At 34.9% G+C, this 26,390-nt stretch overlaps 1 protein-coding gene, 1 long non-coding RNA gene and 1 pseudogene across 3 annotated transcripts; 1 reads left to right on the top strand and 2 right to left on the bottom strand.

Moving 5' to 3' along the window:
• LOC146916021 (uncharacterized) overlaps positions 1 to 19,263 on the bottom strand; it is an 86,138-nt pseudogene extending 66,875 nt beyond the window's left edge.
• LOC146916022 (uncharacterized) lies at positions 126 to 2,150 on the bottom strand. 2 transcript variants are annotated; one of them, XR_015013662.1, is made up of 5 exons: positions 2,045 to 2,150; positions 1,705 to 1,933; positions 1,100 to 1,139; positions 940 to 981; positions 126 to 484 (listed from the first exon to the last, which is right to left on the bottom strand). It is a non-coding gene; the product is annotated as an uncharacterized LOC146916022 (long non-coding RNA). The 2 variants fall into 2 exon arrangements; XR_015013661.1 differs by having other exon boundaries at positions 1,705 to 2,144.
• A 6,369-nt stretch (positions 19,264 to 25,632) lies between the features above and the next one.
• On the top strand, positions 25,633 to 26,070 carry LOC146916020 (uncharacterized). The gene has a single exon (XM_085721515.1). It carries the CDS (start codon positions 25,633 to 25,635, stop codon positions 26,068 to 26,070), a length of 438 nt encoding a protein of 145 aa, XP_085577641.1.
• The last annotated feature ends 320 nt before the right edge of the window (positions 26,071 to 26,390 follow it).

Here is a 26,390-nt window from a genome sequence, read left to right as displayed (position 1 = left end):
TTAGTAGTTTGTTAGCTGTTTTGGTGGAATTAGTTGTATTGAATAATAACTTGCAATCAAATAGGGTATTGTACATTACACGATTTGGTTTCACCTATGAAGCGTGAACAAAGACACGGGCATCAGACACGACATGAACAACGATACATCGACACTAATAAAAATATGAGAAAATGACATAATTTCGTGCAACCACATGTGTCGTTTCGGTGTTGGAATCCGACACTAGGACATACCTATTCTAAGCGGTTTTCATGCTTCATGTGGTGTCACCAATAAACCTAATATCTTTCTAAGCAATAGAAAGACAATTTCCGTTTCTTCCTTTTTACATAATCCCTAAATAAAGGTCCAATAACAAACCTGATAAAGATGAAACTCCTTTGCTATAATGTGATCATGAAAGGAAATAACACCATTAACATTGTCACTGTGACATAGAACATTGATATTTGTAGTCAAGTTTCGATATCATGGTGAAAACCTAGATTTGGAATCATAGTTAGTATAGAAAAAGAAAAATTAAGGTAACCAGGATGGCTAAAACAATTAATCAACATGCTTAAAGTAAAAATATCAGGTCCAATTCCTCTAAGCTCCAATAGTGGATAAAAGGAAATGGCAGTAGGGTAATGTTTGATCATAACAAGGGAAGCTGTGAAATTATAAAATTCAAAGATGGTGGGATACGATTAAATGAGGAAATGACATGGTGAAGACTAGGAAGGAATGAATGCAAAGGTTGATAGTAGTATAATCGACGAGTTGGGAAAAATAAAATGGGAGTACCCGGGAGGGAGGGCGAGAGAGAGAGAGAGAGAAAGAGAGAGAGAGAGAGAGAGAGAGAGAGAGAGAGAGAGAGAGAGAGAGAGAGAGAGAGAGAGAGAGAGAGAGAGAGAGAGAGAGAGAGAGAGAGAGAGAGAGAGGGAGGGAGGGTACCTTGTTGGTCTAAATATAGAATAAGACATTGTTGTGTGTTGGCTTGAAAATTGCAACAAAATGAACCAGAGTATTCAGTGAATATGGAAGAAACAAAAGTTATTCACGAATGTATGTAAAGCAGCAAGCAACAATTCTATCAATGTTATGAAAACCGGACCTGATGGTTCAACTGGTTCGATCCGGAACATGACTAAGCACTGAAAAATGAGGTGTGAATTAGTGAAAACTAGAAAAACCGGTGATATAAATTATTATTATGATTTAGCATTTTCTTTTTATATAATGTTTTAGCTTGTTTGTCCTCAACTTAGTCTAATCTATCTTCCCATTAATTTATTGAGGAATGTTATTTAAACAACCTGTTGTTGAGACAACTTCTTGAACAACCAACATATACAAAGAAATTTAGGTAGTGTCACAAAAACCAAGGCAATAGAAAAAGAAAGTAAAAATATAATTTGATTATGAGAGAGAAAGTTGTCACCAAATTGTGAAAAAATGGTTGTTCAAATATCATTTCTCTAATTTATTTATGTTTGACTCAACTTTTTTGAACCTAAGTGGGACTTAAATATTTACATATTATATAAACATATGTGTGTATTACTCTTTTTGGACCAAATATATTATTTAATTTATATGATTTTTAAGAGGACTATATTTTTTCTTTCAAAAAAAAAAAAAAAAGAGGGCTATATTTTTAAGAAGTTGTTAGGGTTTTCCCATCACCGTCGAATAACTATCTGTCAATTTTGATCAAACCTTTTATTCCCATGATTAATCAACTGTTCACAGCACCATTTGATTGTTCCAATTTGTTTCGTCAACTGACTGCTGTCATGCACGTGGATATATCCCTCGCTGTAGCATATTGATTGCTATCATGCTCTCTCTTCTCTTCTCCTAAGAGGATTATTCACTACTTGTGGATGATTTGATTTTCCTTTATTTGGGACTGATATGCATGTTATGGTAATTACCTTCGAAGAAACTGCATAAAAGCCTAAATAAGTTGAAGCTGCATAAAAGCCTAAATTTTCAGCATGTGTTGAAGCTATTCCGAAGTGGAGAAGAAAAAAAGTGTAACATTTAATCCTCTAACCTTGGACGATGTGATTTCATCTCTTAACCACGTCGAAGAAATAAAAGGGAATGTTATGAAATTAACATAGGAATCCCGAATCATCTAAAAGAATAAACAATTAATTTTTTTTTGAACAAGCAGAATAAACAATTAATTACAGCAACATCACTAAAAAAAATTAATTACAGCATAAAGTAAATATTATTTTAGAATAAAATGAATTAGAGAACTAGTGAAACTTATCGAAGTTAGCTTCCAACAAAATTCTATCATCATCTCCGCACAATGTAGATTGAAGTTGTTGATACTTCCACCATAAATTTTAATCAATTAAGAAGAGCTGCAAAAAGAAACAATGAAATAGTTAAGAACACGTGGTACTTGGAGGATAGAGGAATAAATATTTCATCGTTGCAGGAAGATGATACCCGGAGAGTTGTTTCCTGATATCGATATTGATATTTACAAGTGAAGCTAAAATCTGGTTAAATTCAAAGATGGTCCGACATTAGGAATGAAGGAAGGCAAGACTCGGTGTAAAATTGACAAAGAAACAGCCTGGGGTACTGGGAAGACAGAACGTATCGAAATATAAAAGATTTGTTGTGTAAGGAAGTAACAAGTTGGGGATAGGTAAAGCAAAGGAACAATTCATATATATAATTGGTCTTCCTTCAACCTAACTTCTAAAATAATGGAGGAGATTACGGTGGACTCAGTTTAGGAATAGTAAAGAGTTGATTAATTCTTTCCATGGATGCTAAAATAATGGCTTTTATTATTATTTTTTCTTTTACAGAAAATGAATTAATAATGAGATTTTTTTTGTACTTTTTAGTCTTAATTTTGGTAGAGCATCAAAGAATTCCACATAACTAGACCATCGACACGGGTCATATCAACTATAATATATAAGAATATAGTATATCACATTATAGATTTGACCCGTAAACACGAAATAATTTAAGGGAGATAAAAAATATTAGAGATTATTGAAATTAAAATATCTATTGTTTTAAGAGAGAGAGAGAGAGAGAGAGAGAGAGATTTAAAGACTCGATTAAAAATCTGATTTTTAGATTTTAACCATTAACATTAGTAAAATTGGTTGTTTACAAAAATGATAATTTAAGATTTAGACCTATAAGGTATGTATTTAGGAAGAAATAAATGCAACTCACATAAAGACTTATATGTAAGAATACATTTTTTTAAAAGGGAACTTTTTTTTAGGGATTCAAAGGGAACTTATAATTACAAAATGTGGAGTATATTACAGCTATTTAACATATAAATAATTAAATTACAACTCACATTTATCTATCCCTTGAAAACAAATACAAAAAAAATTCCCATAGGAACTTATATATAGGAACACAATTTTTTTCTCAAAGGAAACTTATAATTACTAAGTGTGATCAATATAGGAAGAAATGAACTAAAAATTACTCCATAACTTACTTCATACTAAATTCATGATTGCTGCGAAATTTTTGCTCCTGCTTGCCATTCCACTACAAGAAAATCAACGATTTGCTACCGTAACCGTGCTACGAAATGCAATGGTAGTAAATATCAACAAAATTAGCCACCGTTTCATTCAATTTGGTTTTATTTTTATATTTTTTTATATTTAAATTTATTTCATTCAATTTGGTTTTATTTTTATATTTTTTTATATTTAAATTTATTCCTGTCAAAGATCCCCTTTAGTTAAAAAAAGTTAAATAAAATAATACAAAAATAATACATTCTCTCTCTCCAAAAACACATAACACCACTCTCTTCCTCTCTCATTATCGCGAATCATCATCTTCTCCGATGATTGCTCCGATAACCACCGTCTCTCCGATCTTCACCGCGCTTGCACCGATCTCCACCGCCTTCGTCGATCTACACCGCCATGGCCAGAACCTCAAAGTTCATGTTGATGCTCGATTCGACGAATTTATCATTTGTTCTCCATTGACGGAACCTTGAATTTGCGATCTCGGTTTGAATAGTGGATTCACGTGATTTCTTCTCTCTCCAATACAATCGATTTTCCATCATTTGTTTTTGGTCAGAACCCTAATATTTGTACTTTCACTCACTATTACTTCAATTTGATCTTCTATGTGCTTGTAGTCAAAATGATTTGAATTAGAATCAATTTATTTAATTATCAGTTTCGCTTCCAGTTCAATTCATTCCTTTGAAACCTAGAAATTGGTCTTGTGTTATTCAATGTTGAAATTCCTTTTGGAGCATGTGTGAGTTGTTGTTATGTTGCATCAAACTTTAGAGAACTATTAAGTTAGGGTCTGTTTATAGCACAAACACTTCTCATGATAAGGACTTAGGTATAAGGTTACATAAGTAGTTTAAGTTAAATTACTTTTTGCATAAGCTATAAGTGATTTTCAGAAGTTATCTTAGAGAACTTATGAAAATAAGCTGAAAAAAGCTTTATGAGAGCTGTCATAAACTGTTTACTAAATTTCTCTCCCAAACAGTCTCATAAAGGTTATGCTAGTAGATAAGCTAGAACACTTTTGTGTAGTGAAATTTGCACAAACCGCTAATTTTTACGATCTGTGATGACAACACTGATACAAAATATATAATGCTAACTAATATCCAGATTTATCCTTTGTTGATAAATTCAACTAAATTTAGCGAGTGTTCTTTCATTTTCACTGTCAAAATTTATGTGTATTGTTTGAGCTTACTTTGCATGCATTATTTTTATGCCAAAACCTAACTTCAACTTTGTCAAGCAGGTAAACTGGAGTATGATAATCAAATGCTTATTTTACTGGGATCTCTTCTTTGGAGTACATTTTACAAGCACTAAAGCCATGGTAATCAAATGCTTATTTGACTGGGATCTCTTCTTTTGAGCATAGTCATGCAGAGGAACATTGTAGAGGAGATGAGATTCCGCACAATACATTTGTTGGAATCATAGAGGAGTTGGTAAGCTTTGTCTCTCTGTCTCATGTAGAATCTGTTGTCAATGTTAGCAAAAAGAGGAAAATGTTCATTGGTATGATTGGTTATGATTGGTTGATAGTGTAAACAAATTACATAGAACAAATTTTGTAAACTTATTGCAATGTGATACGAGAATCTATCTTATTGTCACTGTGATAATAGTGCGAATTTTGCTCAAATACTCATGTTGACGGTCTTTGTGGTTATTGCAGACAGCGTTCAATTTTAAAATTTCGTTGTCATCTTTTATCTTAACATTTTAAAAATTTTAAAGATAACAGCAACCAAAACATTTATGTTGTAAGAATGATAAGAGCACAACAGAAGTCAACAACCATCTAAGTCGGTGGTACTTAGCCGCTATTGTTGGAACAATAGTTAAACTAGACTCTGACCCGTGTGATGCACGGGTTTTTTGTTAATTCATATGCATTTGAAATTCAGTAACATATTTAACTATGATCACTATTATTGTGAACAATTTTACATGCATAGAAAGAAACAGTAAAAGAAAAAGAGAAAGAAAAAAAAAAGATCAATTCACAGAATTTAGAGAGTAGGAAAAGAATTTAAAAATCATGACGAATCTACAGATCACTTCAAATTCTATAGTTCAATATAAGTCATTCAACCTGTGCAATCAAAGTTCTAACAACAATTTTGAACAAATATTTAAGAACAAAAAATGATACGCGTAACTGAAGGGAAAGAAAATGATAGTTTATGAGAAGTGGAAAAGGTGGAATAAGAAGCGGTTAAGTGGAAAAGGTGGGATAAGAAAATGGGGGGTGTAACCAGAGTTCTAACAACAATTAAAACACCAAAATAACTATTTGAGAACAAAAAATGATGCGCGTGATAGAAGGGAGAGAAAATAACAGTTAACGGGAAATGGAAAAAGTGGGATAAGAAGTGGGAGGGGGATTTAGAATTTGAAAGTGAAATTAATTTAACAAAAACATGTGTGGTGTAACGGCAAAAACTATCAAGAATGACCATCTGTAACTTGGTTCAACTCCCACCAAAGAATTTTTTTCATAATGCTTTTTTAAGGTAATCAAATAGGGCGGGATTAGGGTTGCTTGCAACACTGTTTAACATTTAGATATATAAAGATAAAGATATCGTTGGGTACAAAATAAAAGCTAGTTGTCGTTTGGGATATTTTTGTCTTTTAGGGGTTGCTGGGAGAAAAAAGGAAGCCTGAAGAGCAATTTTCGCATGTGTCTACCTATGGCATGAAACTTACCTAGGCCCAAGCCCATGTTTTAACCCTAAATCCGTATCTCGTCTTCCGTTACTTGTTTTGTATAAAGGACGCCGTCGCCTCTTCATTCCATCTTATACTTCTCCATTGTGTTTCGTCTTTGTTTCTCATCGAGTTATCTGTTTATTTATTTTTTATATCTTCATAATATATATTTTTTCCTGTCTATGGTCCTGTGTATCTTTGTTTACAAAGAATATTTGTAAAATTTCACTTCCTCTTTGAATACATTGATGATCTCTTATGTGATTCATCTGAATTCAATTTGATCAAGTTAACCCTTGTTTAATGGAATTTCAGATCTAATAGGTTGATCAACTTAAATAGCTTGAATATGTTCTCAATGTATGATCCAATTGGTCTAACCAAAGGATCCAATCTAGGTTTGATAACATCAGGTGAATCGGAAGATGGCGATGACGATGCTCTTATGAAAACAATCATAACTCTTAAAAATCAAATCGACGAAGTACCAAAGGTACATCATCAATACCAAATCCTCAAGTTGATTTACGTTCATTTTTTGTCAAATATTCAATACGCATATCTTAATTTTTCCTTATTATGGATCATTTATGTTAGAACAATAAATTCTACTCTTATTGATATATGAATATGTATTTCTCATATCTTTACTATTATTTTATTTATTTTGATAAATTCAATTTTTTCGTCTCTAAACACATATCTTCATTTTATATGGTTCTAATCAGCTAGTGATCATCTTCTCTACTTAATCACCCTTCTCCATCATCTCTCTCTCATTAGTATTGATCTGAACTCATCTTTCTTTTGTCTTTTCACTAAGGAGCCTTTAGGTAACGTCCAAGTCAAAGCAGCTGCTCGACACGGAGTGAATGATGTGTTTTGGGAACAATTCCTTACTGAAAGACCATGCTGTTCAGACAATGAATAGGCAAATATCCAATTATCGAGCATATCCATATAGTCAGCAAGAAGAAGGGCTGTCAGTTCATGGAATCTTCTAAATGATTAGGGACTCTTCTAAATGTACAATGCTCATGATATCCTACGTTCAGTTGTCCTAAACAATTTATTTCAGGAAACCAATTCACATTTCTAATGTTGCATGGCTAAGAAGTTGGTATGGACAAATTAGTCATATTAAATAACTTTATAGGTGCATATAAAGATAAGAAATGTAACCGTGTTTAATTATTTCCTTTCAAACTCTAAGTCTAGAAATTGTCTTGTTTTGTATTGTTTTCCGATACCTTAATATGGAATATTAATATGAGTTAAGTTCTATATATTACCATCGTCTTTATTTTAATTATTTTACTCAGTGATATTGATTATTTAAAAATGATCTAATGATATAATGACTTGCATGCAGCTATATTGTAGTTAAAGAATAATTTAGGCCAAATACCTCCCCAGATCCTTTAAGTTTCATGTTTGTTTCAGATAGATCCTTTAAGTTTCAAGGGTTTCAGATAGGTCCTTTAAGTTTCGAGTTTGTTTCGGATATGTCCTTTAAGTTTTTAAGGTTTCAGATAGGTTCTTTAAGTTTCGAGTTTGTTTCGGATATGTCCTTTAAGTTTTTAAGGTTTTAGATAGGTCCTTTAAGTTTCGAGTTTGTTTCAGATAGGTCCTTTCTATCAACCTCCGTTAAGCCAAAGTTGATCTGTCCGTAAAGCCAAACTCGAAAATTAAAGGACTTATCGGAAACCTTAGAAACTTAATGGACCTATCCGAAACAAACTCGAAACTTAAAGGACCTATCTGAAACCTTAGAAACTTAAATGACCTATCTGAAACAAACGTGAAACTTAAAGAACTCAGGGAGTTATCTGGACAATAATTTATACTTAATAGTGAACTAAATGCAATTTTCCAAAATGCTCAAAACATATTACAAAGTTTACTCATTGTCTTTCCTTCAAACTCGTAAACTTTATTATTGTTTTCTATTATATTAGGAGACGATTTGTTCAAAGAAGACGATTTGTAACTCTGTGTGAGGAAAAATCAATTGGTCTTATTAGTTGGCTTTAGACTTTGTCGTCGTTTGAACTCTAACATTACCTATGTTAAGATCCAGATTTACTATGTTAATCGAAGCTACACTTTGTACTCTTACCTGAAGAAGCAATATATATTTTGCTGCAAGGATGTGTACAATCATCCTTAGAGATATTTTACAATCTGTAATGTATAACACCATTCCGAGTTGTTAATAGAATAAGTTCAATATCATTTCTAATGCATAACACCATTCCGAAGTGTTATCATAATTGTTGGTTGGTTCTACTTCGGTACGGTGCATACAATGTATAACACCGTCTTAAGGCCTCTTGATTCATTGACTTAACAAAATTATATGCTGATTAAATTTTGAGCCAATTAAATCTCTTTAATCCAAATCAAGAAGATCGTGTTAAGGGAAATCACAATATAAAAACTAGAGCTCTTTATGTTACTTAAATGTCTTTAGGTTCATATTATTCTTATGTCAGAAATCATAAAGTTTCTTATTCTTATTTTGTGATAATATGGTTAAATTTAAATATAAAATCTTCTGTCGATGTATTCTTTTTGTAGGCCCAGCAGCTTGTGAATCATTCGTCTAATAAACACGAGAATCATAAAAAAAATGAGGTGAAATGTTCAGCCAACAACATTCTGGGTATGCTTGGGTTGTTTTCCTCTAAACTCATCAAACAGCCAAGCCATAAGAAGTAAGTCTTATCCCATTAAATGAGGTCGGCTACAAAAATCAAACGACAGCGTAATGTTTTATTAAATACCATATTTCTATCAAACTCATTAATCTTTAGATTATAACTTTATCTTATCAAACTTTACCAAATCTCACACAAACCCATATCTCTCTAAACCATAAAGTGTAGATCATCATCTACACTCTGGGAAAAAAAAAAAAAAAACATCATTCGAAGGCACACAAGTTTCCAACCACAAATCCCCTTTGAAGAATCAAACAACAATTCTCATAGTATTTGAAATAGGTGGTGCATCAACAAAACTATTAAAAATTTGAAAACTGTTCATCAAACATTGGTGGAAATCAAATCATATGTGTGCCTTTGGTTGGTTAGAACAAAAAGTTAAAATTGATCTTAATGATGAGAATCTATTACCCCATATGAAGATCTCCGAAGGCACGTCAAACTACAAGTACAAAAACTAAAAGGATCATTGATCAGCTATAAGGATTTCAAGAATAGTTTCGGAGACGGGGAAAATATGCAGTCAAACGAAATGGAAGTAACAATCAAGTGATTGTACATTTTTCTCAACTTTGGATATATATAAACGAATGAACCTCACAAATCAATTGATTGCACGTTTAAACATTTCAAGTTTTTAGAAAGAACACTAAAGTTTCATGACCTGACAGATCAAAATCATCAAATTATGGTGCTTGATCGGAAGCAGTAAACTAATCAAAAGTAAATTTATAAACAAAAACATGAAGTTAGCATCTTTTATTTTTTTGATTTTCCATTTAAAGTTATTATTAATACGTACAAAAACATGAACCTTACAAATCTCTTTACCATTCCATCCATTCCATTTCCACTTAAAAATAGCATCATATTATATATAATAAAAAAAAATTCGGAACACATGTACCCTTTTACACATGGAGGAAAAGGGATCACATAGCTTTTCCATTCCATCTCTTTATTTTTATTTTTCATTTTTCTTTAGTATTGTAGTTCCTAAACCCACGACCAACTCAAAGTGTTTTCAAGCCTAAACCGACTACAGCTTATCAAGTCACGAAAAGTAAGCCCAAGCTCTATTTGAAGACGACAAACTAAGTCACGAAAAGTGTTGTTGGCCAAAAGACATCCTCGCTTAGTGATTCAAGGTGTTGTCTTAGGCACTTGGAGGCAGCATAATATGAAGGTGAGAAAAAACACAAGAAGGGGGGTTGAATTGTGTTTTTGGAAAATTCTTCGTTTCTCCTAAAAACTGAACACACTGATCAGAAGCTAAGTGAGACAGCTTCTGAAGTGATAATCAGAATCTAAATGCAGCGGAATAAATCAGAGAGAGAGAAGAAGAACGACACAAAGCAATTATACTGGTTCCTTCCACAATCCGGAAGTAGTCCAGTCCCCCTTGCACTTCCAAGGAGATTTCACTATGAGTAATATCTGATTACAAATGCTCAAGCACACAAGCAAGAGACTTCCAATGCTCAAGCACACAAGCAAGAGACTTCCTTTGCTCAAGAACACAATCAAGAGACTTCCTGCTCAAGCACAACTGCAAGAGACTTCCTAACTAAACAAAATTACACAGAAAATTGTTTAAGGTTGAACACTTGATATACAATCAGAGGTGCTCACAATACAAATCAGATACAGACTCAATGGACTTAAGAATTTCTAAGATATGACTTTGAGACACAGAAATTCTAAGTGAATGCAGAACAATTTCAGCAGAGGTTTGGTACTTGTGAAAATCTTTGTGAGTCTTTCGTTCAGCGTTCTTGCATTACCAATTCTCTAGGTCTTCACTCCTTTATATAGAGGTGTGAAAGAGACGTTGTGAAATTGCCAGCACACCAAAGAGTCGTTGTTGAAGCTTGATCTTTCACCAATGATCTTTTGCCTGATTTGGTTGTTGTCCTATGAAGAACCAATTTGAAATCCATTCCTTATCCAAAGGAACATCTATGCAGGCGAGACCGTATTCTGGAGCTGTTTTCTTGTCTTGAAGTGCAGACACAAAACAGAGTAGTGGAGAACGTGGTTGTACAATTCGTACAAAGTACAATGTCAACGCTTTCGTCCAAATTGCAAACACATGCCTTCAAACACCTTTGAAATGACCGTTGCAAACTCCACTAATCCTTTGTTTGTGTTTTCGAATCCAATAGACAGCTTTTGCATTGATGATTCTTCAATTCTTGATTCTTTGCAAATCCAGTTGATATTCAGCTTCTGGTGAAATGGCTTCTGATGAGGCAGCTTCTGATGATGCAGCTTCTGATGAGATGACTTCTGCAGCTTCTGATGATGCAGCTTCTGATGATGTGACTTCTGGACCTCTTGTCTTCAGGAGCACTATTCTTCAGGAGCAGCTTACTTCAGGAGCGCTATTTCTTCAGGAGCAGCTTGACTTCAGGAGCGCTTTTTCTTTAGGAGCAAGTTGCCTTCAGGAGCGTCCAAGCTTCAAATTTTTGTTGTTTCCATAGCTCTTTATTTGCTCATTCAGAACCAATGATGATGTAACTTTATAATTATGGTCCTGTACACTTGAACAAATATTAGCTAATCCAATTTACAATTTTTAATACCTTGTTATCATCAAAACTCTTTAAGGTTTATTGTTAAACACATTTTGTTCCAACAATCTCCCCCTTTTTGATGATGACAAACAAAAGTATTTAAAATTGATCAATTGTTGTTAATCTAATTAACAAGTTGACTTTGGGGTTCTGAGGTTTGTAAGCTCAGAATCTGAGGTTTGTAAGCTCAAACTCCCCCTGAGTCTGATAGTCTTTAAGGTGAGGTTTGTAAGCTCCCCCTAAGTTCTATCCAGGTTAATTAAATTCATTTTGCGCGCAATAATTATTATCAGAGCTTAAAAGCAAAACTGAATCAATGAAAGAATTTACTTATAGATAAGAAGAATGGTTCAATTAACTTTACTTGAATTTTGATACTCCTTCGTTCATTCATAGCTTATACCAATAAGGTAAAAAGATAGAAGTTTTTCAAAAATTTCAAATGCCATTAATGGGGCTCAGAGCCTTTAAATACTTGTCAGAATATACTCCCCCTTTTGTCATTATCAAAAAAAATTAAAAAAAAATCTAAGCACAAAATACAAAAAGATATGAGAAAAACTCAACCGTGAGAGAGTATACTAAGCAATGAACTAAATAAATCAGAGCAAAAATCATGTATATTCAATTGTCAGAAGCAGCTAAACAGTCAGAATCAGTAAGCATTCAGAAGCAAAGAGAATTAAAACAGAATGGTTTCAGAAGCAAGGACTAGGAATTCAAAACAAACAACAAACAAAAAGAAAAACACAAGGGTGTGCAACTAAGTGTTGGTTTGATGTTGTTTCTTCATCTCCTCCATTTCTTCAATCTTCTTCTGCAACAGTTCTTCAAGCTGTTGTTGCCTCTGGAGAAGAGCCTGTTCCCTTTCCTTAGCTTCTTGCTGCTGCTGTGCCATCTGTTTCTTCAGAAGCTTACACAACCTTGCTTCTCTGGTCAAGTAATCCGTTTCTAAAAAGAAAGGCTGGTTTGCCAGGAGCAGTGTAGAACTTCTTATTCTGAGACTCTGATTCAGATGCTCCATTAACTTCCTGACAGAAGCTTCCTTGCTTCTGATGCACTTAGCCCTTAAGCTTTCAATTAGCTCAGTTGCCCGGTTCTGAAGTGATGCCCAGGAGTCTTCATATGCACTTGTGAGATCAATTGTCCTTCGTTGATCCACAAGATTAAGCAATTGACTAAGGATTGTCTGAAGCTCAGAATTGATATATCCAGATTCCAGGATGTTTGTGGGTGGATGTTCAAGGATTTCAAGATCAGAATTACTGATTTCTAAGTCTTGAATAGGGTTAGGAACTGGAATGGTAAGGTGTGTTTGTGTGTTAGAAGATGAGGGCTGGTCAGAATCAATGTGTGTGGTGGAGGTTGAGGCTTGAACATTGACTAGAGAGATGTCAACATCCATGGGAGTTGGTTCAGGAGAGTGTTCAGGTAAAGGTTGAAATTCAGTTTCAGATGGTGGTTGTTGTGGTGAAGTTGATGTTTGAGTGTTGAGTTGGGGGTCAATGGTAGCTGTTGGTGATTGTGGGGGTGTTGTGGGTTTATGTGGTTCAGGTGTTTGTTGATGAGGGTTTTCTGAAACAACATTTTCAGAAGCAGCTGCTTCTGGAGTTGTTTCAGAGGCTTTTTCTGAGGTGGATTTGTCTATGGGTAACTCACCTGAGTAATGGAGAGCAAGATTGTCTAAGACAGAAGTGTCTTCTATTGGTTCAGGTACAGATGTTGAAGAAGGTGAAATGGGGATAGAGGTGACTGGAATCTGAATTACCTGATCTGCAGGGCCAGCTTCAGAAGTGATCTCTTGTGGATCAGCAGCTTGAGGAACTACTTCTGAAGTTCCCTCTTCTGGAGCATTTTCAAACATGAGCATCATATCGTCTTCCTCATTGTCTTCAGTGGGCTTACCAGCAATGGCTCTTACTTCAGCCAATTTATCTTTGTAGAACCTATCACAATCTTCCAATCCCAAGGCCTTGAGCTTTTCATCTCTTTGATGAGTGTATTGTGCTTTTAGATCCTTTTTGTCTGCAATAAGTTCAGAAGCACGTTCATCTGCCATCCTTTTCCTTATTGGAGTCATCTCAACCATAGGACTCACAAGTTGAAGGGGAGCCTTCTTCTTCTTCAGCTTGGGATCAGCCTCTTCTTTTTCCATTTCTTCAAGAGCTTCCTCCAGCTGCTCTTGAGTGATTACCAAGTCTGCCTTACCTTTTCTTCTCTTCTGAGGAATAGAAGCAGCACCAATCTTCTGCATCTTTCCTTTATCCTTGATAGAAACAGGTTTAGCTTCAGACTTAGCAGCTTTAGCAATAGCAGCTTCTGACTCAGTACTGGTTCTGGCCTTCTTTCCTTTAGTAGGAGCAGCATCAGATTCAGAACTAGTTCTGGCCCTTTTTCCTTTAGGTGCATCAGAACCAGCAGCTTCTGACACAGCAACTGCTTTGGCCTTCTTGCCTTTTCCTTTAGCAAGAGCAGCTTCCTCCTGAGACCTCGCATCTTCCTCCAAGACGTACTCAGCTACTAATCTAGCTAAATGTTCAGGATTACTTTCCTTAACTATGGAAGGAAAGTCTCTGATAATCTCAGATTCTTCTGTGGTCAACTCCAACCATTTCTCATCTTTAGGAGCTTCTTTGAAGAACTTCATAGAGTGTAAGCTCCTGCTACTGATAGTCCTTTCAGCAGTAGAGACTTTGAAACATTTATCAGAAGCACTCCTTGTCCTTTTTAAGAACTCCAGCACCCTTCCTTGATGAAAGATTTCAGACAGCAATCTTCCATAGGGTACTTGTTTTCTTCCTCTGATAGTGCTTTCATTTATGGCCCAGCAGAGATGATCCATTACATATCTTGGGAAGTTTATCTTTTCCAAAATAGCCATGAAGTAAATTGCTAGCTTCTGTTGATTGTTGGGTTGGTCAGATCCTCCTGCTCTTTGAAAGAAGCAATCATTACTGAATTTCACCAACATCCTGTTGTGAATCTCCATTTCAGAAGGCTTTGCATCCTTCTTCCCACCCAAAAGAGTGTTGTAGTAACCTTGTAGCAGGACATCTTCCTTCCTGACTATTTCTTGGAATCTTCCCTCTGCATGCCTTCTACAAGCTTTAGCTATAACTTCCTCAGTGATGGTTATAGGAATGCCCATCACTTCAGACCTTATTTCTAAGCTGTCAAATGATGTAGGATTCATATCCATGACCATTTTCCCTTTCTTTGACCCAGCTTGTTTGCTTACAACTTTTGCAGGCTTTTCATTGTACACTTCAGCTTTTAACCAAAAGTCCTTGACCAAATTCACATATGTTGGCCCATTTAGCATTCTGAAATACTCAGACAGCTCCTGTGTTTCTATTAAGCCTTCCATGTTTACTTCGTACTTCTTGAGTGAAGTAAAATCCACTGGTGACTCTATTTGGACTATCAAGGATTCCCATGGAATATCCATAGTCTTTTCTTTGTAGATGGACCCAGATTCTGATACGCTTTGCTTGTTTGAAGTAGATTCTGAAACTTTTGAGCTTGATGATGCCATTTGATGATTGACGAAGATTTGAAGAAGATGAAGATTTTTAGGGTTCCAAGGTTGAGAGAATGCGCTTACTTCGCAAACGGTTTGAGAGCAAATATGTTTGTTGTGAGTGAGTAGTGTGTGAATTGACAAAGTGTTAAAAGTAAAACGATTGCAATTCAAAAGAGACAAACAAACATAACATTAATGACAAAATTGGGGGCGCGTGAAAAGTACTTTCAAAGCTTTTAAATCATCATTGCCCTTTTAGTTATACACCAACACATACAGGCCACGTAAGAAGTTCACAGAGTAACTACCAAGTTAGTGGGCCAGAAGTTACTTTAAAAAGTAACTCCTAACGTTTCCACTAATCCAACTATTCAGAAGCAACAAATCCAGCTTCTGGACTTCAGATGCTGATGTCATCATCAGAAGCGAGTTTTCCTCAGAACCTCAATAAAGAGCTTCTGATGGACTACTGCTTCTGAACTAACTTCAGAACCTAAAATCCTATTCAGGAGCAAGCAAACATTTAATCAGACACGAAGTGCATGTTCAAATTTTTCTTAATAAAATCAAATCTTTCAACAGTTAAAGGCTTAGTAAATATATCAGCCCATTGATTTTCAGTATCAATGAATTGTATATCTAAAATTCCTTTTTGAACATAATCTCTGATAAAATGGTGTTTGATTTCAATGTGCTTAGCTCTTGAATGCAAAATTGGATTTTTAGACAAACAAATAGCAGCAGTATTATCACAATAAATGGGAATACTGTTAGCAGTTATCTGATAATCTTCCAACTGATGTTTCATCCAAAGTAGTTGTGTACAACAACTTGCAGCTGAAATGTATTCTGCTTCTGCTGTAGACATAGCAATAGTTGTTTGTCTTTTGCTAGCCCAGGATATAAGATTATCACCCAGAAATTGACAATTGCCACTGGTTGATTTTCTTTCAATCCTATCACCAGCATAATCAGCATCACAGAATCCAATTAGCTTATAATCTAAGGATTTCCTATAAAGGAGTCCAAGATTAGTTGTTCCCTTCAAATACCTGAAGATTCTCTTGACAGCAGTCATATGAGATTCTCTAGGATCTGATTGGAATCTTGCACACAAGCATACACTGAATAAAATATCTGGCCTAGATGCAGTGAGGTATAACAAAGAACCAATCATACCTCTATACAGCTTCTGATCTACTTTAGCTCCTTCATCTTCTTTGCTCAGGTTGCACGTAGGATGCATTGGAGTGTTCATCACTTTACAATCTTCAAGTTTGAACTTCTTCAGAAGCTCCTTTGTGTACTTTGATTGATGAACATAGACTCCATCTTTGCATTGATTGATTTGAATGCCAAGGAAGAACTTCAGCTCTCCCATCATGCTCATTTCAAATTCATCCTGCATTAACTCAGAAAATTCCTTGCAAAGAGATGCATTAGTAGAACCAAATATTATATCATCAACATATATTTGCACAACAAGAATATCTTTCCCAAGGGTCCTTCTGAAGAGTGTAGTGTCAACCTGTCCTCTCTTAAAATCATTTTTGATTAAGAAATTACTTAGTCTATCATACCAAGCTCTGGGAGCTTGTTTCAAGCCATATAGTGATTTCTTCAATTTAAAAACATGGTCAGGATATTTAATATCCTCAAATCCAGGAGGTTGCTTAACATACACTTCTTCTTCTATGACACCATTGAGAAATGCACTCTTGACATCCATCTGATATAATATTATGCCATGATTAACTGCATAGGAAAGAAGTAACCTGATTGCTTCCAATCTTGCAACTGGAGCAAACGTTTCAGTGTAATCAATGCCTTCTTGTTGACTATACCCTTGTGCAACAAGTCTGGCTTTGTTTCTTGTTACTTCACCTTGCTCATTCAGCTTGTTTCTGAATACCCATTTTGTTCAAATAATGTTCTTGTGCTGAGGTTTGGGTACCAGATCCCACACATCATTTCTTTGAAATTGATTCAACTCTTCTTGCATAGCTAGGATCCATCCATCATCTGAGAGTGCTTCATCAACTGTTGTAGGTTCAATCATTGAGATTAGTCCAATCATTGACTCTTCTTGTCTGAAATGTGATCTTGTTCTTCTTGGACTATCTTTGTTTCCAATGATTAGCTCCTCAGGATGTGAAGACTTGTGTTTGAATGTGTTTCTGGGAGGATCTTCTTGATGTGAGCCATCTTGTGCTTTATCAGAAGCAGTTTCATCTTGCGCTTCTGATGTGGGTTCAGCTTCTGGACTATCTTCAGACTCAGCTATCTGATCAGGTTCTGGAGTAGCTTCAGGAACCTGTATCTCTGCAAAACTTTCACCCTGCTTTGAAGTTTTATCTTCAAGCTCCTTGTCATCAAATTTAACGTGCATAGATTCTTCAACACAGAGTGTTTCTGAATTATACACTCTGTATGCCTTTGACCTTTCAGAGTAACCTAAAAAGATTCCTCTTTGGGCCTTGGCATCAAATTTCTTTAGGTAGAGCTTGTTGTTCAGAATGTAACAAGTACATCCAAATTGATGAAAGTAAGAGATATTGGGTTTTCTTCCTTTAAAGAGTTCATATGCTGTTTTCTCCAAAATAGGTCTAATATAGATCCTGTTTTGAACATAGCATGCTGTATTCACTGCTTCTGCCCAAAAATGTTTTGGTAAATGGTTTTCATGAATCATGGTTCTGGCCATTTCTTGTAAAGTTCTATTCTTTCTCTCTACAACTCCATTTTGTTGTGGTGTTCTAGGAGAAGAGAATTCATGGAAAATTCCATGTTTTTCACAAAAAGCTTCAAATGGCTCATTTTCAAATTCTCCACCATGATCACTTCTGACTTTCAAAATTTTTGATTCTTTTTCAGATTGAATTTGAGTGCAGAAGCTACTGAATACATCACACGCAACATCTTTACTCTTTATGAATTTCACCCAAGTCCATCTGCTGTAATCATCAACAATGACTAATCCATATCTACTTCCATATAAGGATGCAGTACTTACTGGTCCAAATAAATCAATATGGAGTAATTCTAAAGGTCTTGAGGTTGAGACAATGTCTTTGGTTTTAAAAGATGATTTCACAATTTTCCCTCTCTGACATGCACCACAAAGTGCATCTGAATGATAGTCAATGTCTGGTAGCCCTTTCACAAGTTGTAACTTACTAAGCTTAGAGATTAACCTCCAGTTAGCATGTCCCAACCTTCTGTGCCACATCCATTTCTTATCATTCACTGATAGTAGGCAGATCACCTTCTGATCAGCCAGTTCAGAAAGATTGATTTTATAGACATTGTCAACTCTCTTTCCCTTGAACACAATGGATTTGTCTTTCTTGTTGATTACTGTACAGTTGGGTTTTTCAAAAAGCACATCATAACCATTATCACAAAATTGACTTATGCTCAAAAGGTTATGTTCAAGACCATCTACCAACCATACATTATTAATTGAGGTAGAGGAATTACCAATAGTTCCTGTACCTATGATCCTGCCTGACTGGTTGCCTCCAAATTTCACATTTCCTCCCTCTTTCATTGTTAGGCTGAGGAACATGGACTTGTCTCCTGTCATGTGTCTTGAGCAACCGCTGTCTAGGTACCATGATCTTTGCTTTGGCACTGCTCTTAGACATACCTGCATCATTGACATTTTTAGATTTAGGTACCCATTGTTCTATGGGTCCTGGAAGGTTAGTACTTAAGGCTTTACTCTTCACTTCTTGTACCTTGTGCTGTGAGTTGGGTTGCTTCTGATTAACCATCACCTTAGGTTTTGGTACTTCAGAAGCAGCAACTGTCTTCTTCTGAAACTTAGACTTCAGAACCCCAGATTTTGGTTTCACCAGACTCTGAGGAATAGGTTCTGATCTTTTCAGGATCCTAACCTTTGAAGTTTTGGAATCAGATTTGATCATAGCCTTTGACTTAGAGTTCTTTGGCTTTGAAGTAATCTTAGCCTTAAAACTGGAAGCTTCAGGTTCTGATTGAACAACAGTTTCCAACTCAGCCCCTTCTGGTACAAAGAATGTTTTCAGACCTTCCTTGATACATTCACAACAAGACTTTAGATTGGTTTTCTCCAGTTTCACTTCTGGAAAACCAATTCCTCTGCCATTGTTCTTGTAAATGCTATAAATCATAGAAGCCACTCTGCTTCTGTCAATGCCAGATATAATGAAGTCTTCAAGAGCAATTTCATGATTACTTAAAGGTTTTTCATTACACTTTTCTTGTAGCTTCTGACATAAGAACCTGAGCTGGTCTTCATATGTTTTACACATGAAGTCAAAGCCCCTAAGTCCCTGTTCAGAAGCTTTCAGATCCAATAGAGTTGATTTTTGCTGTTGTACCAAATCAGCATATTTTTCTTTTAAATCCTTCAACTCATTGGTTCTTACTTCAAAATGTGTAAGAAGTTCTTTAAGTGACTCAACAAGTTCATCTCTGGGAATTTTGGAATATACCTCATTTTCATCTTCTGAGTCTGAATCTGATCCAGCTTCTGAAGTTGCTGTTGCTACCAACCCAACAGCTACCTTTGCATCTTCATCAGCTTCCTCTTTATCAGATCCAGATTCACTACCCAAATCATCCCAGGTTGCCATTAAACTCTGCTTAATCTGCTTCTTGAGTTTGCTTGGTTTGAAGGTAGACCTCTTTGACTTGTCCTTTGACTTTTCTCTTTGAAGATCAGGGCATTCAGCAATGAAGTGACCTGGCTTCTTACAGTTGAAGCATCCCTTCTGATCTTCTTTCCTTGAGCTTCTGGAGTTACCCCTTCTGGAGAGAAACTTTCTGTTCTTCTTGGCCAGATATTGAAGTCTGTTTGAGAGCATGGCCATTTCTGCAGCATCTGGTTCAGAATCTGAACTTGACTGTTCTTCCTCTTCAGATTCAACCACTTTGAGAGCTTTTGATGACTTGCCTTTGGATGGAAGAGCTATTGATTTACTCTTCTTAGTAGACTCATGTTCATTAAGACTTAACTCATGAACTTTGAGAGAACTAACAAGATCTTCGACACTTAAAGTGTTTAAATCTTTAGCTTCCTCAATGGCAGTCACTTTTGGTCTCCATCTGGCAGGTAAGCTTCTGAGTATCTTGCTTACATGATCAGAAGCAACATAGCTCTTCTTTAGAATCTGTAGACCAGAAACTAAGGTTTGAAACCTTGAGTACATCTCCTCAATAGTTTCATCATCCTTCATTTTGAATAACTCATACTGATGTACAAGCAGGAGAGCCTTTGCTTCTTTGACCTTCTTGCTCCCTTCATAATTTGAACAGAGAGAAGCAAACATAGCTTTAGCAGTGGATTTGTCACTCATCTTCATGTATTCTGCTTTGGGTATGGCAGTGACAAGAGCTCCTCTGATAATATGATGCTTCTTGTAAAGTTTCCTCAGTTCTGGAGTATGTTTCTTTCTATCCACAGCAGCTCCTTCTTCATCAAGGACTAAACTACCAACGCCGTCTTCCAGAATATCCCACAATTCTTCATCTAGGCTCATGATGTAACTGTAAAAATTGGTCTTCCACCAAGAGAACTCTTCAGCGTCTCCATTGAACTTTGGAATTTTTCCAACACTGGTTTTCTTACTATCACTATAATCATGTGAGACATTTTTATAGCTAGTATCACCATCAGGAGGAGGAGTAGTCATGTTTTTCTCAGATCTTTGACTGTTGCACGGTTAAGTGATACACAACAGACCAAGGCTCTAGATACCAATTGAAGGTGAGAAAAAACACAAGAAGGGGGGTTGAATTGTGTTTTTGGAAAATTCTTCGTTTCTCCTAAAAACTGAACACACTGATCAGAAGCTAAGTGAGACAGCTTCTGAAGTGATAATCAGAATCTAAATGCAGCGGAATAAATCAGAGAGAGAGAAGAAGAACGACACAAAGCAATTATACTGGTTCCTTCCACAATCCGGAAGTAGTCCAGTCCCCCTTGCACTTCCAAGGAGATTTCACTATGAGTAATATCTGATTACAAATGCTCAAGCACACAAGCAAGAGACTTCCAATGCTCAAGCACACAAGCAAGAGACTTCCTTTGCTCAAGAACACAATCAAGAGACTTCCTGCTCAAGCACAACTGCAAGAGACTTCCTAACTAAACAAAATTACACAGAAAATTGTTTAAGGTTGAACACTTGATATACAATCAGAGGTGCTCACAATACAAATCAGATACAGACTCAATGGACTTAAGAATTTCTAAGATATGACTTTGAGACACAGAAATTCTAAGTGAATGCAGAACAATTTCAGCAGAGGTTTGGTACTTGTGAAAATCTTTGTGAGTCTTTCGTTCAGCGTTCTTGCATTACCAATTCTCTAGGTCTTCACTCCTTTATATAGAGGTGTGAAAGAGACGTTGTGAAATTGCCAGCACACCAAAGAGTCGTTGTTGAAGCTTGATCTTTCACCAATGATCTTTTGCCTGATTTGGTTGTTGTCCTATGAAGAACCAATTTGAAATCCATTCCTTATCCAAAGGAACATCTATGCAGGCGAGACCGTATTCTGGAGCTGTTTTCTTGTCTTGAAGTGCAGACACAAAACAGAGTAGTGGAGAACGTGGTTGTACAATTCGTACAAAGTACAATGTCAACGCTTTCGTCCAAATTGCAAACACATGCCTTCAAACACCTTTGAAATGACCGTTGCAAACTCCACTAATCCTTTGTTTGTGTTTTCGAATCCAATAGACAGCTTTTGCATTGATGATTCTTCAATTCTTGATTCTTTGCAAATCCAGTTGATATTCAGCTTCTGGTGAAATGGCTTCTGATGAGGCAGCTTCTGATGATGCAGCTTCTGATGAGATGACTTCTGCAGCTTCTGATGATGCAGCTTCTGATGATGTGACTTCTGGACCTCTTGTCTTCAGGAGCACTATTCTTCAGGAGCAGCTTACTTCAGGAGCGCTATTTCTTCAGGAGCAGCTTGACTTCAGGAGCGCTTTTTCTTTAGGAGCAAGTTGCCTTCAGGAGCGTCCAAGCTTCAAATTTTTGTTGTTTCCATAGCTCTTTATTTGCTCATTCAGAACCAATGATGATGTAACTTTATAATTATGGTCCTGTACACTTGAACAAATATTAGCTAATCCAATTTACAATTTTTAATACCTTGTTATCATCAAAACTCTTTAAGGTTTATTGTTAAACACATTTTGTTCCAACATAATAAAGTTAAGTGTCCTTTAAAAAAATCAATTGCATCTTTCCCTCCTTCGATAGAAGAGAAAAATGCAATAGATGTATTTAAAGGACTCTTAACTGTGTTCTTTTTTTCCAATTATGCTACCTCCAAATACCCGAGAGAACACCTTGAATCACTCAGCGAAGATGTTTTTTTGGCCAATATTACTTTTCGTGACATAATTCGTCACCTTCGCATACAACCTTGTTATTTTTCCATATGATTTTTACCATATGTTCGATTATAAAATGCAGCATTTGTTATAACGGGAGCAATTTTATCCTCACAATAATACACACAACAAAAAGAGGGAATATTCAATATCATAAACCACATAGAACTAATAACCACATATATAAAACAACCTTGTACTAAGATAGTCATGTCTTTCAGCTGTTGTCAAAAATCATATGGAAAAATAACAAGAAATCATTAATTCATAAAGTTAATTAAACAAAAACCAGTAAAGAAGCAGAAAACACTATTCTTTGAGGAAGAAAAGAGAAAGGCCAATGCTAAATGGCCTAGAATCTTAGCTAAAAGAGTCAAAGTAGCAATACAATTCAAAGAAATGATAAAAAAAAAGTCAAAGTAGCTAAATGTTCAGAACAAGCATTAATAAAATTCCTAGAAATGATAACAAAAAACAACATATCAGGTTGCTTCTAAAGGTAGGAAAAAGCAGAAATATTACTGTTTAACAAATGTATGAACTTTTGCTGCTTCTAAATTGGTACTAGCAACTCTGTTATAGTTGTATTTAAAGTGACAATACATGGTTGCCACAATAAAATGCACAATCGATGATAAATTATAAAAAAAAAAAAAAATAAGAACAATATAACTTCTCAATCTAGAAATAGAACCTGTGTATCGATTCCTGCATGATCCAGCCCTGGCACCCAAAAATTATTGTATCCTGACATTCTTCGCCAATGAATCATCGTATCCTGCAAACAATGTATCACATCGGTAATTACTGTATTGAACAGCAATACTGAACTGTGAAAATGCAGAATATAAGATACCTTGATTGCAGCGATTAGATCATTTCGTATATGAAGAGCACTAGTTGTTGGGGATGCCCAAGATCCAATCAATTATGTAACCAATTTTAGACTTAATAAATATTCATTATATTGTTTACTGTTTAGTGAAATAGTTAATTTGATAACGTCCTTGATTAAAACTATAGACTTGTTATCATGATAGAGATTATGATAATGAGAAACAAGTCTTTTATTATTTTTAATCTATATTGTTCTTGATCGTATGATTATTGTGAGTAGGGCATCAATAATTCGGATAGATCAATATATATGTGATAGTCTTTATTGGATAAAGATTAATAAGTCTCATTTATTAAATTACATATATAGATAAAACATATAGTGATGTGATCATTGAACTGACTCGACTGAGAATTTCTAATGGTCGATATTACCTTAAAATGTCAATAGAAAAATTCTCAAGAAAGAATATAATGATTTTCTTTGACCTGAGATTGTCATGGTAATTAACATGTTATTTATTGTATTTTGATTCTGAACACCTAATACCTTAGGGTGCTAGTTGAAAGGATATTGGATACGATTAAATACTTGTATAATTAATGACTAATCAAGATGAGATCTGTCAACTCTTGGTAATGAGTTTGAACTCTATGATAAAAATTAAAACCCTGGCCAGGGAAATTGAATGAAAGAAGAAATGAGTTTCTTAAGTCATGTATGTTAACTTATTAGAGTTTGACAATTGTACCATGCTCTAGAGTTAACAAGAGTTGTAACGACGGAAGAAAAATATTATATTATTCTAACTGGTTCTTGAAAGTAAAGTAATACATCATACTACCTGGATGTTAAGGAGTGTTACTAGACGCCTACCTTGATTAATATATTAATTTGATTAATCTATTACCAGTTTAGTATTGAACCTACAGGGTCACACACAAACGAGTGTTCTAGTTCTTGCTAAAGAATTATTTTATTATTTGATGATTAAATGGAAAAATTTAATTAATCAAAAATATAAATTTTCTAAGTGGAATATTATTGTATTTTTTGCTAGTACAAAGAATACAAATAATATATATATAAATAATGTGAGCATATTATAATTATTTATTTTTGAAATAAATAAAAATTAAATTAAATGTTAGTGTACGTCATATATTATCAAATGATTATGTATATTTATATATAGAAATTGATAAGAGTCAATGGTTGATCATATATGTATATATATGGAATCAACTGTACGACTTTATATATATATATATATATATATATATATATATATATATATATATATATATATATATATATATATATATATATATATATACAGAGGACATATCAAGTGAGAGGAGTTTTATTGTGAGAGATGAGAGGGTTAAACCATAACCCTTAGATCAATCTTAACGGTTCAAATTTTTATGTGGTCTCTCCTTTCTCTGTACGTGGGATTATTCTTTCTCCTCCTTCTCCCCATTATAGTTCTGACTTTTCCCTTACCTCACACCTCACAACAATTTGATTCCTGGCAAAACGTTTAGTTCGAGATTCAACATCATATAAAAAAATTACTGAATTTTATTTGAGATTTAAAACGATTATTCCTCTTTCCATTCTCATATTCCAGATCTCCATTTCCCCAATTGTCTCCTTCCTCAGCGATTCACAACAACTACAACCCTTCTTGTTTCAATCTTCTCATTTTGTACCTTCTACCATGGAGGTCTTACAAAGTTCAATTTTTATGTTTTTGGGTTCATGAGGATCTACCCTTTTGGTTTCAATTTTATGATTAATGCTTAATGAATTTAATTAAAAGATGACCAGTACGAGGAAAAAAAATATATTATCCCAATTTCTTTTCCGTGTGATTCTAAAGTTGTGAATATATTTATTTATTTTTATTAAAATCTGGACTTGATATATTGAATTTGCCCAATTTCTGGAGAAAACTCGCATATGAAAAGAGAAGAAGAAATTGCAATAGCATCAGGGGAGAAAGACAGCGAGAGAAACGAGGAGGTGAATTGATTATACGATGCAGTTTTAAAAACTAAACAACACCATAAAGATTGATTCAATGGTTGTGATTTAACCCTCTCATCTCTCACAATAAAAACCACTCTCACTTGATATGCCCTATATATATATATATATATATATATATATATATATATATATATATATATATAATTACATATAATTATATGATTATGTGATATCATATTGGTCAACCATCATCATGAGAAGAAACGGTTTTTCAAGTAAATTTATATTCTTAATGTGGATGGTTGTGCTCAAACCAACCCGGGGATGGCAGGATTCAGTGGCTTAATTAGTGACTTCGTTGGACAATTTATGTGTGGCTTTCATGGAAATATTGGCTACTCAAATATTCTTCATGCTGAAATCTTGGCATTAATGAATGGGATTCAAATTTGTTGCGATGAAGGCCTGAGAGACATTATTTGCTACACTGATTCCATGCATACTATTCACCTAGTGTGGTATGCTGATGTTTCCACTCACCATTATGGAAATGAGATAGCTATTATTAGAAAGTACATGGCTAAAGATTGGACTTTTCATTTATGTCACACTCTCAGAGAGGGTAATATGTGTGCTGACTTCTTAGCCAAGCTTGGAACAAGGTCTACGAGTGATCTATTGATCGTGCTTAATCCTCCAGCTGAGCTTCGTTTATTGCTTACGGCAGATCGTATGGGTGTTGCTTATCCTCGTGGCCATTAGTCTCTTTTATTTTATTTTTTTTGCTTTGCTTTGACTTTTTCTCATGTAACCAAAAAAAAAAAGTAAAATAACATTAAGATATGTTAATTGCCTTTTATCATCATTGACCATATGAAATTAAAAGGTTATTAAGTTTAGTCAATACTGTTTTATCTTGGTTTTTCGGGTGTCAAACATTGATTAAGTTTGAACCTTTTTAACCGTTGATATCTCATTTTTTCTTGGGAAGGGAAAAATAAGAAAAACCCTTGAGAATCGAGGTCCGGGAGTTGTTTTCATTACGGGAAGGTGTTAGGCACCCATAACGACTATAGTATCCT

Source organism: Medicago sativa, chromosome 6 (genome assembly GCF_051527215.1).
Source record: "Medicago sativa cultivar Bolivia chromosome 6, Bolivia_mono, whole genome shotgun sequence".
Classification (NCBI taxonomy): Eukaryota; Viridiplantae; Streptophyta; class Magnoliopsida; order Fabales; family Fabaceae; genus Medicago; species Medicago sativa.
This window is presented reverse-complemented; position numbering and strand designations above follow the sequence as displayed.

What these genes read in the sequence shown, in the direction of transcription:
- LOC146916020 (XM_085721515.1), top strand. Translation starts at nt 25,633, where the DNA reads ATGGCAGGATTCAGTGGCTTAATTAGTGACTTCGTTGGACAATTTATG.